At 39.9% G+C, this 15,147-nt stretch overlaps 1 protein-coding gene and 1 long non-coding RNA gene across 27 annotated transcripts in view; both read left to right on the forward strand.

Moving 5' to 3' along the window:
• The window catches only part of LOC147842870 (uncharacterized), a 469,436-nt gene that overhangs the window by 373,233 nt on the left and 81,056 nt on the right, over positions 1-15,147 (forward strand). The window lies entirely within an intron of this gene.
• The window catches only part of aak1a (AP2 associated kinase 1a), a 101,521-nt gene that overhangs the window by 62,848 nt on the left and 23,526 nt on the right, over positions 1-15,147 (forward strand). For 13 of the 26 annotated variants that reach the window (XR_015498426.1, XM_087265388.1, XM_087265391.1 and 10 more), the window contains 2 exons: positions 9,465-9,533; positions 13,009-13,155. Coding sequence is in view for 23 of the 26 variants with exons in the window: in XM_087265388.1 (XP_087121514.1) it covers positions 9,465-9,533; positions 13,009-13,155 (216 nt within the window). In the remaining 3 variants the exon portion in view is untranslated. Of the gene's footprint in view, positions 1-3,712; positions 3,815-9,464; positions 9,534-13,008; positions 14,218-15,147 lie in introns of all 26 variants that reach the window. The other 13 variants (XM_087265386.1, XM_087265390.1, XM_087265387.1 and 10 more) reach the window with 4 other exon arrangements.

Consider the following 15,147-nt stretch of genomic DNA (forward strand, 5'->3'; position numbering starts at 1 on the left):
GTCAATAGCGCCGCCATCTTGCTACAGGGTAGCGCTCCTTTGAAATGAATGCGGAACCAAGGTACAGTGGAGGACTGTGGCCATGCAAAGCCAGAGATATACACATATACACATATATCTGTGATCGGGAGTTTTCCTGGATGTTAGAATGTCATTTTATTTTTCTAATTACGAAAATTATAATTTTACATCACTTTTCTACATTGATGGATCAGTGACCGCACGGGCATTCCTGACAAAAAGCTTGTGTTTGTGTGTACAGAAATGTGCTATTCACCCTCCCTGTTAAATCTAATCTAATCCATGTCCTGAAACACAGCTCCTCTCCTGCTTTCACTTCTCATACTGACGGAGGGAGCGACTCGTTTGTGAATGAATCCCCCGAACGACTCTTTCACTAACGTTAGCAGACAATAATACAAGTTTCTGGCAGCGCAGCATCTCGTTGTCATATTTCTTTTGCATTGTTTGCAGATTTTATTCAACAAAACTAGCATAAGCCGAGTGTTTAGTGGGAGTTGGAGCTGCTTTGCCATATGGTGAATGCAGTAAGTGACTGTTATCATCAATAACGTTACCTGATTAGCACAAAAGTTCAGAACATACAAAAACAGAAAAAAACTTAATAATACCTATGAAATGTTCTGCCTTTGTGCTTTGTTTTCTTTGTTTGCTCGTTACTACACCCGTAGACAGCGCTAAAGTCCCGCATCTTCACGTAATAACACTGTCTTGACTAGTGCGGTTGAATGACATTTGTCCTGGGAGCACTGTACCAATGTGGCGGCGCTATTGACGCATGCTCAGGGTCCCTATGCGATATCTAGTGTATATATCTATGTAGTTACCCTATCTGACCATTAAACACTTGCAAGATCAGTTGTGTCTTGCAAGATTTGATTGGTCTTATGAGTATGTCGTGGTTGGTGCAGATAGCCTTATTGGAAGCGGTGTCCAAACTCGGTCCTGGAGGGCCGGTGTTTTGGAGAGTTTAGCTCCAACCCTAATCAAACACACCTGAACTTATCAAGCTCCTTTTAGGTGTTCCTGGCAGGTGTGTTAAAGCAAGTTGGAGCTAGACTCAGCACGACAGCAGCCCTCCAGGACCAAGTTTGGACACCCTTGCCTTATGGAGTAGTGCACCGACATTTTACACCAAGTCAGTTTAAGTTGTGGTTTTAGTCTATTTACAAATCATTTCTTTTTCTTTCAACGCCCAAAGCATAGTCTCTGAGCCAGGAAAAGTGATTAGGTACTGTAGCACCAAAATATTGCTGAGCCAGCAGTAAGAATCTCTTGTGCCAGGGGCTGAGGGAGGGGTGACCATAACCAACAAGACGAACAGAAAGAGCATATTTGAAATAGCAGCTGAACATTGCTGTTGCTGGTCGAGAGGACTAGGATTGACAACTGCTGATCTGCACCTGTTTCTGGAGCACCCCCACCCAAACACTTTTTGAATGTGTCCCTCCTCAAACACACCATATTTAGGTCATCAGCTCAGTAGTCGAAGCTCCAAATACATGAAATGGGTGTGTCGGACCACAGAGACGTCTAGAATGTGCAGTGCTGGCTGACTCCAGGAAAAGGGTTGAGAGCCTCTTTCCTATATAAGCCCACTCCAGTATTTCACACAATGTGCTTTTGTACACTCACCGGCTTCTGTTTAAAGTACACCTTGCTAGTGCAGTGTTTGATACCTGCAATCCCTCGACTTCATACTAGAAATCTGCGTGGGACTAAATTTTGAATCCCGCTCCCGCCGGAACCCGACCGCTCCCGCTTATATTAAGCACTTGATGTCCCGCTGCCCGACCCGCCCCGTTTTCTATCCGCCGCGCCCGATCCCGCTAAAGAGCGGGGGGAGAACAAAACCGAAAAATCACCCAGTTATACAGTCCAGACAGCCTATAACAAGCTGTCTGTATAAACACACACACGCACAGCACCAAGCACACACACACACAGACAAAGCTTTCTCTCTCATTCGCGCGCGCGCGCGCCCTCTAACACACACTTATAAGCACCAAGCACAAACACAGGCAATGAGGCAAAGCTCTCTATCTCTCATTCGCGCACACACACACACACACACACACACACACACACACACACACACACACACACACACACACACACACACACACACACACCTCATTCGCGCGTGCGCATACGCACACACTGCAACAAACACGCTAAACACAGCATCGCGCTATTTCATTTACACACATACATACGCGTGCTCACTCGGAAGTCGGGAGCGATATTGCTAGACAGCCCGCTCCTGTCCCAAATTAAACCCGTTACCGACCGCTCCCGTGATTTATTCGGAAATTTATACCCGCGCCGTAGAAATCTGGTCGGGTCCCGCGGCGCCTGCGGGACAGCCGCGGGAATGCAGACCTCTACTTCAAACCTGCCTTAGGCCTTATTCACACTATCAGTGACTTTGTAGCCGCCTTTCGTTCTGAGTAGTGGCTGAATATGCAAATGGGTGTCAATGTTTATGAGGATATTTAGAGCAAATGAGTTTTTTGACGCTAAAAATAAACAGTTTGGAGGTAAAACCATACATATAAATTGATTCCCTTTATATAATGCTTAAATACAAAGCTAAACATGAATAAATCATGTTGTTTGTCAGTGTTACTATTTATCTGCTGCAAAAGCCAGTCTGTAAAGGTCTATAGCAGGGTCACAAAACTCGTTCCTGGAGGGCCGGTGTCCTGCAGATTTTAGCTCCAACTCTAATCAAACACACCTGAACAAGCTGATCAAGGTCTTACTTGGTGTACTTGAAACAACCAGGCAGGTGTTGAGGCAAGTTGGAACTAAACCCTGGAGGGACACCGGCCCTCCAGGACTGAGATTGGTGACCCCTGGTCTATAGCATGAACACGGAGACACAACTGACTAGTACAGGAGCTGAGAGAGGATCACTTGAGCTCTGTTGATGCTCACATTTTCTGTTGTTCGCACCAGTCGCTCTTCATTTGAATTAAGTTGAAGGATTCTTAACTAGACGTCACTAGACATGCCCACATCTGTCATCGTTTCTCGTGTAGCCGGAGGTCGCTGGAAGTCACCAGCTCTCCACTAAAGTTAACGGTCACTTGTTGCTCGTAGTGTAAATGGGGCTGTAAAGGGTTAGATCACCCAAACATGAAAATTCCGTTACTAATTACTCACCCTCATGTTGTTCCAAACTCCTGAGACCTTTGTGTATCTTCTGAAGACAAATGAAGATACTTTAGATCAGGGGAGTCCAAACTCGGTTTTGGAGGGCTGGTGCCCTGCAAAGTTTAAGTCCAACCACAATCAGACGCACCTGGGCTAGATAATCAAGCTCTTACTAGGCTTTCTAGAAACATCCTAACAGGTGTTTTGAGGCAAGTTGGAGCTAAAATCTGCAGGACACCTGTAGGCACCCCTGTTTTAGATGAAACCCGAGAGCTCCCTGATCCTCCACAGACAGAAAGGTTCACAAGACATTCAAAGTTCAGAAAAGACCCAAAAACACTGTCAAAAATATGCCATGTGACTTAAGTGGTTCACTGTAATTTTCCTCTTTTCCTCTGCTTTCCTTCTGGTTTTAGTCTCCTCTTCATCCTTCTTTTTACCCGCTGCTCTCCTCGTATTTTCACCCCTTCTCACTGATTATTCTCTCTTCTTTTTCTTTGTTTTCACTGTCTGTTCTTCTCTTATGGAGTAGAGAAGTTGATCGAGGGTTTGAAGTCTCCAGATCCCTCTTCCTCCCTGATCCTCCCTGACCTTCCCTTGAATGACCCCTTCAGCCCTGCAGACTGTAGTCATGGTAACCAGGCGCTCGTCTGTTTATTGTTGTCTTTTTGCCTACGACCCCACAACAGATACATCACCTCATTGGCCTTCATTAGTCACATAAGCACACCTGAAGCCAGCAGACGCCATCCTTTTAAGCTGAAGAGACTTTCAAACAGCTAAGGGACAGTCATTATGGCGACGGAGTATGGCACTTCCGTTCCCCTCCTCGGGGAACGAAGGGTTACTTCTGTAACCTCGAACGTTCCCCTTCGGTTGGGGAACTTCAGTGCCATAAGTGGATGAAATCCACGATGGGAGAAGTATGGAAAGCGCCATAATGACTGCACCTTACCAACACCCCCGATGAGGAGATAGTCAAGCAAGTGTGACGCACCCACATCATGGGGGGCGCGGTCTTCCAACGTGTCCCTGGCCCTAATTTATCCTACTTCAACAGAAGTTTTACGGATTTAGATATATTTTTTGGGAAGTCGTGAGCATCTAGATAATTCTAGGAAAACAACAGATACATCACCTCATTGGCCTTCATTAGTCACATTTCTACTGTTGAGCCTAAAACGAATGCGCCAAATATATTTCCGTAGTATCTTTCAGGGGGATTGATTGACCCTTGTCTGAGCTTCTTTGGGGACAATGAACAGCTTTTTTCAGCTTTCCGAATACCTTAGTCCAAAGCAGGCTTTGAGGTGTGGTGAAATCGAAGGCAGAGTTTGTCAGAGTCCGATAAAGATCCCCAATTCAATAGTTTTGCACAAAAAAGGAAGAACAGACAGTATTGGTCAATTGAAGATAACAGGGTTTTCCTGAGCATTTGGGCTGAGGACAATGTTTGACGGTGTGTGGATGTTATAAAATATGTTGATACCAAGATTGGTAAGCTACAAATTCAAAGTATGGGAAAAGTTGAAGTTGCAGGCACAGCATTACCCATTACCAACATGGTTAGAGCAGTGATCACAGAAAAATAATCCTGTGGTTTGATAGTATTGATGGTGTGCTGGGCCATCGGCCCTCCGTTAGTGGAGAAATTATAGATCAGTGGTGCTCAAGCCTGTTCCTGGAGATCTACCTTCCTGCAGAGTTCAGCTCCAACGCTGATCAAACACACCTGAACCAATTCATTAGGACCTGAACAGCACTTGATGATTACAGGCAGGTGTGTTTAATATAGGTTACAACTGAAATCTGCATGAAGATAGATCTCGGGCTGCGTCTCAAATCTGCTACTGCTCAATAGGTGCTAAATTTGAATTTACTACACGACAGTTAGAAAAGTATGTTAGAGGAACGCGGACGTACTACATCCACCATTTGTCCCCTGCTGAAAAAACCAGCTTAAACAAGCCAAGGATGGTTGGCTGGTTTTAGCTGGTTGACCAGCCTGGTTTCAGAGGGGTTTTGGCCATGTCCAGGAAGGTTTCCAGTCATTTCCAGACTGGTTTTAGCTGGACAAGCTGGGAGATGACCAGCTAAAACCAGCTTGACCAGCCTAGCCAGGCTGGGAGCCCAGCCAAAACCAGCTATGTCCAGGATGGTCAAGCTGGTTCTAGCTGGTCACTTTCCAGCCTGACCAGCTTAGACCAGGCTGGAAATGACTGGAAACCATCGTGGACATGGCCAAAACCCCTCTAAAACCAGGCTGGTCGACCAGCTAAAATCAGCCAACCATCCTAGGTTGGTTTAAGCTGGATTTTCCAGCAGGGTCGTTATCACTTGATCTACCAGTATCAGTTCTCTTATGGCATCATGGGATAAAGTAGCGTCCATCAGATGCGCACTTCAGAATCTCATCAAAAGTAGTAGATCATCCAGGTACTTCTCGCCTACTGTTTTTTGAATTCTGTGAATTCAGACATACTACTCTGCTCACATACTGTTTTTAACGTACTATATAGTATGGAAGCATGCGATTTCGGACGCAGTGTTGGTCACCCCTTCTATAGACAGGTATAAATACTGTATATATAGTTTAATGCAGTACAGTAACACCTAATTTGTTCGCTTCAGTTGTTTTATTTAAATCATTTCATGATGTGTGTTGTACTTTCCTCTTCTCACTAAACTGGATGGGTTTTCTGCAGTTGATTGGGGGCATACTTACCGTACGTTCACACCGAAAGCGGCGAGAGCGTCCAAGGTCGCTCTGGCCGCCCTGGCGACAACGCTGTCTGCCTTCAGCTCCGGCGGCGAGAGCGTCAAAACTCGCAACATTGATCTCGTACTTAAAGGAGCTGTTGCAGCATTATCAGTTACATTCCTGCTTAAGACATGTTTTTAGCGTGAAAATGTTGCGCACTTCTTATCAAATTCATATAACAATGGAAGATCAAGTTGTGTGTGGTGTGGCTTTGCTCTATTTATCCAATATGTGTCCATATGTCTGAAATATCCTGAAGCAGCAGTACTGTTTTGTACTGTCACATCGCGTGAGATTCCCGCTTTTTAAAGATAAATTTATATAACATTAATGAACATCAGTAACTCGCCAGTAACTTATTTAATGTATGTTACTGTAAGAAAACATTGTAAATAATTGGAAATCCGGCGACCGCAATAATCAAACCCTTGGGAATAACTGTGGTCGGAACCGAAGTTCACAGGTCTGTGTTCACTGAACTGCTATCAAGCGGTGGACGTCTTTATTCTGATTGCTTGCCGCCGAACCGCGTCATAGCTCATTACCATAAAGTTGACTTCATTTCAACTCTCCTCGAAGCTCACGCCGGCGAAGACGCGCCGCGCTGCTTCTCGCCGCTTATCGTCGCCTATCGCCACCGGCTCTCATTTAAAATGAATGACTTCCGGCTACTTTGACGCTCTCGCCGCTTTCGGTGTGAACATACGGTTAGGGTGGAGTTTTAATGCTGCACTGCGAGCTATTGGCCCCAAAGTGGAAACATGACTTGATTTGGTTCTCGTTGCTCAAGCTTCAGGACTGTAGGCACTGTGCCGGCCCGATGAGAGACTGTTGACTAGGGGTGCTGAACCCTGTTCCGGGAGATCTATCTTCCTGCTGAGTTCAGCTCTAACCCTGATCAAACACACCTGAACCAATTAATTAGGACCTGAGCAGCACTTGATAATTACAGGCAGGTGTGTGTGATAAGGGTTACAACTGAAATCTGCATTAAGGTAATTCTTGGGCTGCGTCTTAAATCTGCTACAACTCAGTAGGTGCTAAATTTGAATTTACTACACGACTGTTAGAGAAGTACATTAGAGGAACACGGACATACTACATCCGCCATTTGTCATTATCACGTGACCTACCAGTGTTAGTTCCGTCGCTTCACTCCCGTACAAGAGTTCTCTAGTGGCATCATGGCATAAAGTAGCGTCCATCAGATGCTCACTTCAGAATCTCACTGGAAGTAATAAGTCACCCGGGTACTTCTTGCCAACTTTTTTTTTTTTTTACTTTTGTGAATTCAGACAAACTACACTGCTTACGCACTGTCTTTAATGTACTGTATAGTATGGATGTATGTGATTTCGGACTCAGCGTTGGTCACCCCTGCTATAGACAGACGGATATAAATACTGTATAATTTATTGCTGTACAGTAACATGTAATTTGTCGCTTCAGTTGTTTCCATCTAAATCGTTTCCTGAACTGGATGGGTTTTCTGCAGTTGATTCGGGGGCATACTGTGAGTGGAGTTTTTTTTAATTTTAAGATTTATTTTTGGCCTTTTTGCCTTTATTAGATAGGACAGTATTTAGACAGGAATCGAGTTTGAGAGAGAGGGGGGGTGGGGTAGGGAAATGTCCTTGAGCCGAGATTTGAACTCGGAAAGTCCTGGGGCCTCATGTATCAACGCTGCGTACGCACAAAAACTTTGCGTACGCCAGGTTTCACGCTCAGAATCGCTGACGTTTGGATTTACTAACAATGAACTGAACGTGGGAATGTGCGCAGCTTCACGGCAGCTTTCTGGCAGGCGTACGCACATTTTTTGTGCGTGTCTGTTTTATTTCCATTGGCGACTCCTAGAGGCAGTTGTGTTAAATTGTTCTCTACAAAGTGTCTGAGCCTTGCAATGGCAGCTGTATGAGACGGGTTCATCTAGCAGGTAAATAAGGTTTCCATACCATACATTTGACCAGCTAAACATTAAAGCACAATTTGCAGCAGTCGCCTGTTTTCCCAATGTAATCTGAGCTATCTACTGCACGCACATTGCTATAAAGACACTATCTGAAGATGAATTTGCATGCGTGAATCAGAAACATTTCCATTCTATAAATGTGCAAATAAAATATGATGCTTATTGATATGAACTTATTGATGATGCCTACTTGTCTTTCTCGTGATAAATAGTTGGCAAAATCTGATATGTAGCGGGGGGAAAAAACAAGAAAGAGTTCATTAGACGCTGGATTCGAGCGGAGTTCATGCTCGAACGTTTCAATTCATGATCACATGCGTCTTACGAGCGCGCCACTGAGACTGTTAAGCGTCCTGCAACATTTTACAGGTATAAACCACACTATTTGTTTTTTTTTTAATGCACTCACTGCGATATGTTCAGACCCAACTGTGTTGACCGCATCAGCTAAACTCTCCCACTCTATTTTTTTCTTTTGTTGTTAATTCCGAAGAACAAACTTGCAAATAACACCGCTTTTCTCCGGTCTACCTCCGAAAGCAGCACCTCCAATTCACATTCTGTTCAAAGTTTCTCTTTTTGCTTGCTTTTTCCATTGCTTTTTCGTTGGGTTTTCCCATTAGCATAGTCATTAGCATATTCATACGGGGGAGGAGGCAGGGAGGGGTTTTGTGCTCGTGCATGTTGCGCTCAGTTTCACGTTCATTCAGATGTACAAAAGAATATGCGTGAGATTCGGCGTACGCAGTGTTTCATACATCTGAAATTTTTTCTGCGTACGCACATTTACAGCTTTGTGCGTACGCAATGTTTTATTAAGATTTCCACGCAAGTCTTCGTACATGAGGCCCCTGATGTGCTATTGCATCATATGTCGGCGTGCTAACCACTAGGCTTTTGCGCCAACTAGAGTGAAGTTTTAATGCTGCACTGCGAGCTATTGGCCCGACAGTAGACACATGACTTTACTTTGGTCTCACTGCTCAAGCTTCATGACTTAAGGCACTGGCCGGCCTGATGAGAGACTATAGACCAGGGGTGCACAACCCTGTTCCTGGAGATCTACTGTACCTTCCTGCAGTGTTCAGCTCCAACCCTGATCAAAAACATAATTAGAGCGGGAATTTCATGCTCTACTGCGAGCTATTGCCCCTACAGTGGAAACACAACATGATTTCAGCCTAACTGCCCAAGCTTCAGTACTGTAGGCCCTGACCGTACCGATGCAGTCCCTGCTCACTCTGACCAGACAGTATAAAAGGAGCTATTGACCTTCGATGTTCTTTAATGTTGATTGTTTTTTCACTTCAGCTCATCGTAACTCATGGATGTCCCTAATATTACATGTTTCTGACTTACTACTTTGTGTCTGTACAACAAATTTGTGTATGCAGTCGCATAAATCAGTCTGTGTATCTCTGACATCTGTGTATCTCTGAATGCATGGAGTGAATTGACGTCACCATGAACACCTCCTATCTTTAACTTTGCTACTCAAAAAACAAAACAAAAAAGATCATGTTTGTCTGTTTTATTTTTCTCTTTGTACAGCTGGGATGGATTCGCTGATCCCTGGTCTGGATCCTCTACAGACTGATCTTGGATCAGCTGCACTTCCAGGTCAGCTATTCTCTAAATATGCGTCTATTCTTCATTACTTGGATATGAATTTGGTGACATTAGGCTAAAACACCTGTTAGGTGATGTGGATGACATCATCACTGTTAATTATTACCTAGCATAGATGTTTACATGGGCTAGCTTTCCTGTAAAATGCTTTGGGTTTATAGGAAACACTTAAAGGGGACCTATTATGCGCCTTTTTACAAGATAAGTCTCTGATGTCTCTGGAGTGTGTGTGAAGTTTCAGCTTAAAATACCATACAAATAATGTTTTAGAACTCTGTGAAACTGTCACTGTAAACTCAAATGAGATTGTGCTCATTTCAAAAGAGGCGGAGCTACAAGTGCCTATGTGTCAGCATAGTGGCAGATCAATACAAGAGTATTGTCTTGTGCTTATGAGGGAGATATATCGTCGAAGGTTCTTGCCCAAACCTGTTGAGAAACAACCATTGTTTAAATTTTATTAACTTTTTAAAAAAGTTTATTTACTAATTATTTGGCCTTTTATAACGTTTTAATTTAAATGTGATTATTAATTCAAATAATAAATAATAAATTATATTGGCTAAATATCAGCCACCCTGTTTTTCAATATATTGGTATTATAGTCTTTAAAAAAAACATATCGGTCGATTATTTATTTATAAGTTAATTTTCAAATATTTAGCATTTTATACAATCTTAATTTAAATATAACTAAAAATTAAAATAAAAACAATTATATCAGCTAAATAATGGCCACACTGGTTTTTAACATTTCGGTATTTTTAGCCTTAAAAAACACTTCCGTTGGATATTTATTAGTTAATTTTCAAATTATTTAGCATTTTATACAATCTCAATTTAGATGTAATTATTAATTACTATAAAGACCATTATATCGGCTAAATATCAGCCACCCTGTTTTTAAAGATATCGGTATATTTGCCTTTAAAAACAATATCGGTCAGTTATTTATAAGTAAATTTTCTCATTATTTAGCATTGTATTCAATTTTAATTTAAATGTAATTATTCGTTTAATTAAAAACAATTATATCGGCCACCGTTTTCAAAGATATCGGTATTTATACGCTTAAAAACCCAAATTTATTTTCAAATCATTTAGCATTCTTTACAGTCTTAATATAAATTTCATTATGAATTAAAATGCCACTAATATGCTTCTTTTTTTTACAAGATGTAAAATAAGTCTCTGATTTCTCTGAAGTTTCAGCTCAGAACGCCCCATAAATAATGTTTTTTGAAACTGATCTGATCCTATTAGGTTTTGATCCTAATTGTGCCGTTTTGCTGACTGTCACCTTACACTCAAGTGAGATTGTGCTCTTTTCAAAAGAGGCAGAGCTTCAGGTGCCTATGTGTCAGCATAGTGGCAGATTCAAAAACAAGACTTATGCTAATGAGGGAGAGGTGGTCACTTATGGTCACTTTTCCTACAAATATAATTGTTTCTGTAGACTGTTTTTATGAAATGTGTAAATAAGTGGAATTAATTAATGTTTACTATTACAAGCTGGCTATATTCACAGACTGCCACCACTTAACTGTGTTTTAACCCCTTATAAAAGTGATTTTTGCGTAATAGGACCCCTTAATAAGTTAACTACAGAAGTCTGTCCACAGAAGTAAACATGCACAGTAAGCATATGACCTCATCTGTCCTCATTGGCAGTGATGTAACTTGTCATCGCTTGTTTATGAGAACATGTAGATTGGTTTAGATGATTGATGAGCTCTTAATTAGTTTGGCAACAAAACATAAATTAATAAGCGGCACATTGTTGATCATGCTACAGGACGTGACCTACAAAATATTTCTTTAAAATTCTCAATGTGCTGCGTCACCTTTCCAGAAATTGATGCAGGCAATCCAGGATGGAGGTTTGCATTGTCAGGAGCTCCACCTGCTGACCAAAATATCAAACTACATTGCAGTCTGAATCACATATTGTAACTCATTATGTTATTTCTCTTATTTTGGGCTTGTTGTTTGTAGTTGTACTGAATAGCTCATGCTGTTGGTTTTTATTTCTTTCATAAAAATAATAATAAAATGGAATTTTTCTGTATAACTTGGATTGTCATCAAACAGGTTGAGTAAGGTTGGATGAATAAGTGTTGCTGAACACGTAATCAAACAATGATATGCAGGTTTAGAACACATTTATTTAATGTCCAGAGCTTAATTTGAGACAAATTCTCATCAAATATACATAGAACTTGCAAAAATAAAGGTTTGTTTCAACTATATATTAATATAAATATATATTAATACAACACAGAAGAATGAACTTGCAAATTATGCCACATATATTATTAATAATAATTATTTCACATAATGTTTGTGTATATTCTGATTTTAAACATCTCTAGTTTTACAAAAAATAAAGAGCTGCTCACATTTCCATTGATTGCATTAAGACATTTTAAGAAATCTTGATTTGTTAATAAATTTACATTTCACAGGGCGCTATTTTAGGTATAAATTAAATTCAATTTTAACCCTAACAAGTGGTGATTGTTTTACCCCTGACATTAAACTGCAGTTTATATGAGATTTTTTTTACTCAAGCATCATAGATGCTGACCGGAACGACATTGCTGGCTCAAACAATGAACATTACATGATCAGGATGTATGCAGGGTATTTAAAGTCTTAAAATCTCTTAAGAAAGAAATCTCTTTAAAAACACTACATTTTAGGCCTTAAAGTCTTAAATTCACAGAAAAATTGTGTTGTAGGTCCTAAAATGTTTCAAACAGATCTTATTTTTTTTCTATGTCCATGTAAAGGTACAAAATCTGGCCAATAACCATCCAATCCATCTCAATAAAACGTTTTACAAAGGTTTTATTTATTAAGTATTCACCAATATGGATTAATTATGTTCCTTACAATAACATTGGTTTGAATATTTATGATTTAAAGCTACCTGGTGAGGACACTGACAAGGACAGGCATCTTATGCTGCATACATTTTAACTCAATGTAGTTTTAAAACTTAAAAAATGAAGTTATGTTGGAAATAAAAAAAAAAAAAAGGATAATATTTATAAGAACTCAATTAGATTTTTTTCGATGGAGCAAGTAAAAATCTTTTCCACTGGCCCATCCGGGCCATAAAACAAAATCCTTACCATTTAGCTTGGAAATTTCATCTATAGCAGTCTTAAAATGTCTTAAATTTGACTTAGTGAAACCTGGAGAAACTCTGAGTATGTCATCTTGTATTTTCACACATTTCAGAACACTAAATGATGTGAAATCAACCTTTTGTAAAGCATGTCTTGTCGTCATTCACTTCTGCTGCAGAGCTTCTCTCTGGATTCTTTTTCCCCATCCTCTGTGTCTTCATATTTCCTCTGCACTCTCTTTCATCTCTTCCACTTGGGCCTTTTTATTCAACAATACATATTCTCAATTGCTTCTGCTCTGTCATTCTTTATCCTTCACGCTTGCCCTCCAGAATGTTTGGTTGGACGGGATTCACTTCTGGATGGTTCGCTTCTCTCTCACCCCTCTGCTGGGGGTCTACTGCTGTCTTCCCCCTCGTCCCTGCCTGTACCATCTGTGGACCAGTTTACTGCTTTGAGCAGTGGACCATCCCACCAGGGTAAGACCTCTGTGCATACAGCCAGCAGTGTTAGGGAAAGTTACTTTTGAAAGTATTGCATTACAATAATGAGTTACTCTCTAAAAAAGTAACTAGTTAGGTTACTTGGTTACTGTTGAAATTAATGCATTGTTATATTAAGTTACTTCTTAAAAAGTAACTAGTTGCATCACTTGGTTACTTTTGAAAGCAATGCTTTACAATATTGAGTTACTCCTTAAAGTAACTAGTTGCATTACGTTACTTAGTTACTTTTGAAAGTAATGTATTATAACATTGAGTTACTCCCCCAAAAGTAACTAGTTAGGTTACTTAGTTATTGAGTTACTGAGTTACTTCTTAAAAACTAACTAGTTGCATTACATAGTTAATTTTGAAAGTAATGCTTTACAATATTGAGTTACTCCTTAACGTAACTAGTTGCATTACGTACTTAATTACTTTTGAAAGTAATACTTAATAATATTGAGTTACTCTCCAAAAAAGTAACTAGTTGGGTTACTTGGTTACTGTTGAAATTAGTGCATTTTAATATTAAGTTACTTCTTAAAAAGTAATTAGTTGCATTACATAGTTACTTTTGAAAGTAATGCTTTAAAATATTGAGTTACTCCCCCAAAAGTAACTAGTTAGGTTACTTAGTTATTGAGTTACTGAGTTACTTCTTAAAAACTAACTAGTTGCATTACATAGTTACTTTTGAAAGTAATGCTTTACAATATTGAGTTACTCCTTAACGTAACTAGTTGCATTACGTACTTAATTACTTTTGAATGTAATACTTTATAATATTGAGTTACTCTCCGAAAAAGTAACTAGTTGGGTTACTTGGTTACTGTTGAAATTAGTGCATTTTAATATTGAGTTACTTCTTAAAAAGTAACTAGTTGCATTACATAGTTACTTTTGAAAGTAATGCTTTATAATATTGAGTTACTCTCCAAAAAAGTAACTAGTTGGGTTACTTGGTTACTGTTGAAATTAGTGCATTGTAATATTGAGTTACTTCTTAAAAAGTAACTAGTTGCGTTACTTGGTTACTTTTGAAAGTAATGCTTTACAGTATTGAGTTACTAACGACTAAAACTGTTAAGTTAGCACTTCTAAACATCAGATCACTCAATAATAAGTCACTTTTAGTCAATGATTTTATCAACACAAATTGCCTTGATTTTATGCTTTTAACTGAAACTTGGCTAGATGACAGTTGTAGCGCAGCAGTTCTGAATGAAGCAGCTCCTTTAAACTTTGACTTTTTGAGTGTTTGCAGAGTTAATAGGAGAGGTGGAGGCATCGCTGCCCTGTTTAAAGATGTCTATGAATGTAAACAAGTGTCATTTGGTGACTATTTGTCTTTTGAATATCTGAGTATAGCACTAAAAGGGTCTCCACGCATCTTACTAATCATTATCTACAGACCTCCAAAATATTCTCCAGCTTTTATTGATGATTTTACAGAGCTGTTATCAATAGTAACATCTGAATATGATTATTTTAGTATTGCTGGGGATTTTAATATTCACATTGATAATCCAGAAATGAATGCTGTAAAAGAACTGATGACTGTTTTTAACACTTTTGATCTGGCTCAGCATGTTCAAGGACCCACACACAATCGTGGACACACCCTTGATCTACTTATAACTAAGGGTTTACACATTTCATCAACTGTTGTTAAGGATGTGGCACTATCTGATCATTTCTGTATTTTCTTTGATATATTGATCACTCCAGCTATTAAAGACAGATCTGTCTCTGTCAGAAAGAGATGCATAAATGAGAACACTAGTGAGCAGTTTATGAAGGCCATATCGCTAGCACCAAGTATATCTGCAGACTCTGTTGATTCTCTCCTTGATTTGTTTAATTCTAAAATTGAAAATGTAATAAATGACATCGCTCCTGTTAAAGTTAAGAAGAGAACTGGCAAAGAGAGAGTCCCTTGGAGAAACTCAAGAGCAGTCCAAATGAAGAAAAGACAATGCAGGAAAG

Source organism: Danio rerio, chromosome 8 (assembly GCF_052040795.2).
Source record: "Danio rerio strain M-AB ecotype USA chromosome 8, GRCz13ab, whole genome shotgun sequence".
Lineage (NCBI taxonomy): Eukaryota > Metazoa > Chordata > Actinopteri > Cypriniformes > Danionidae > Danio > Danio rerio.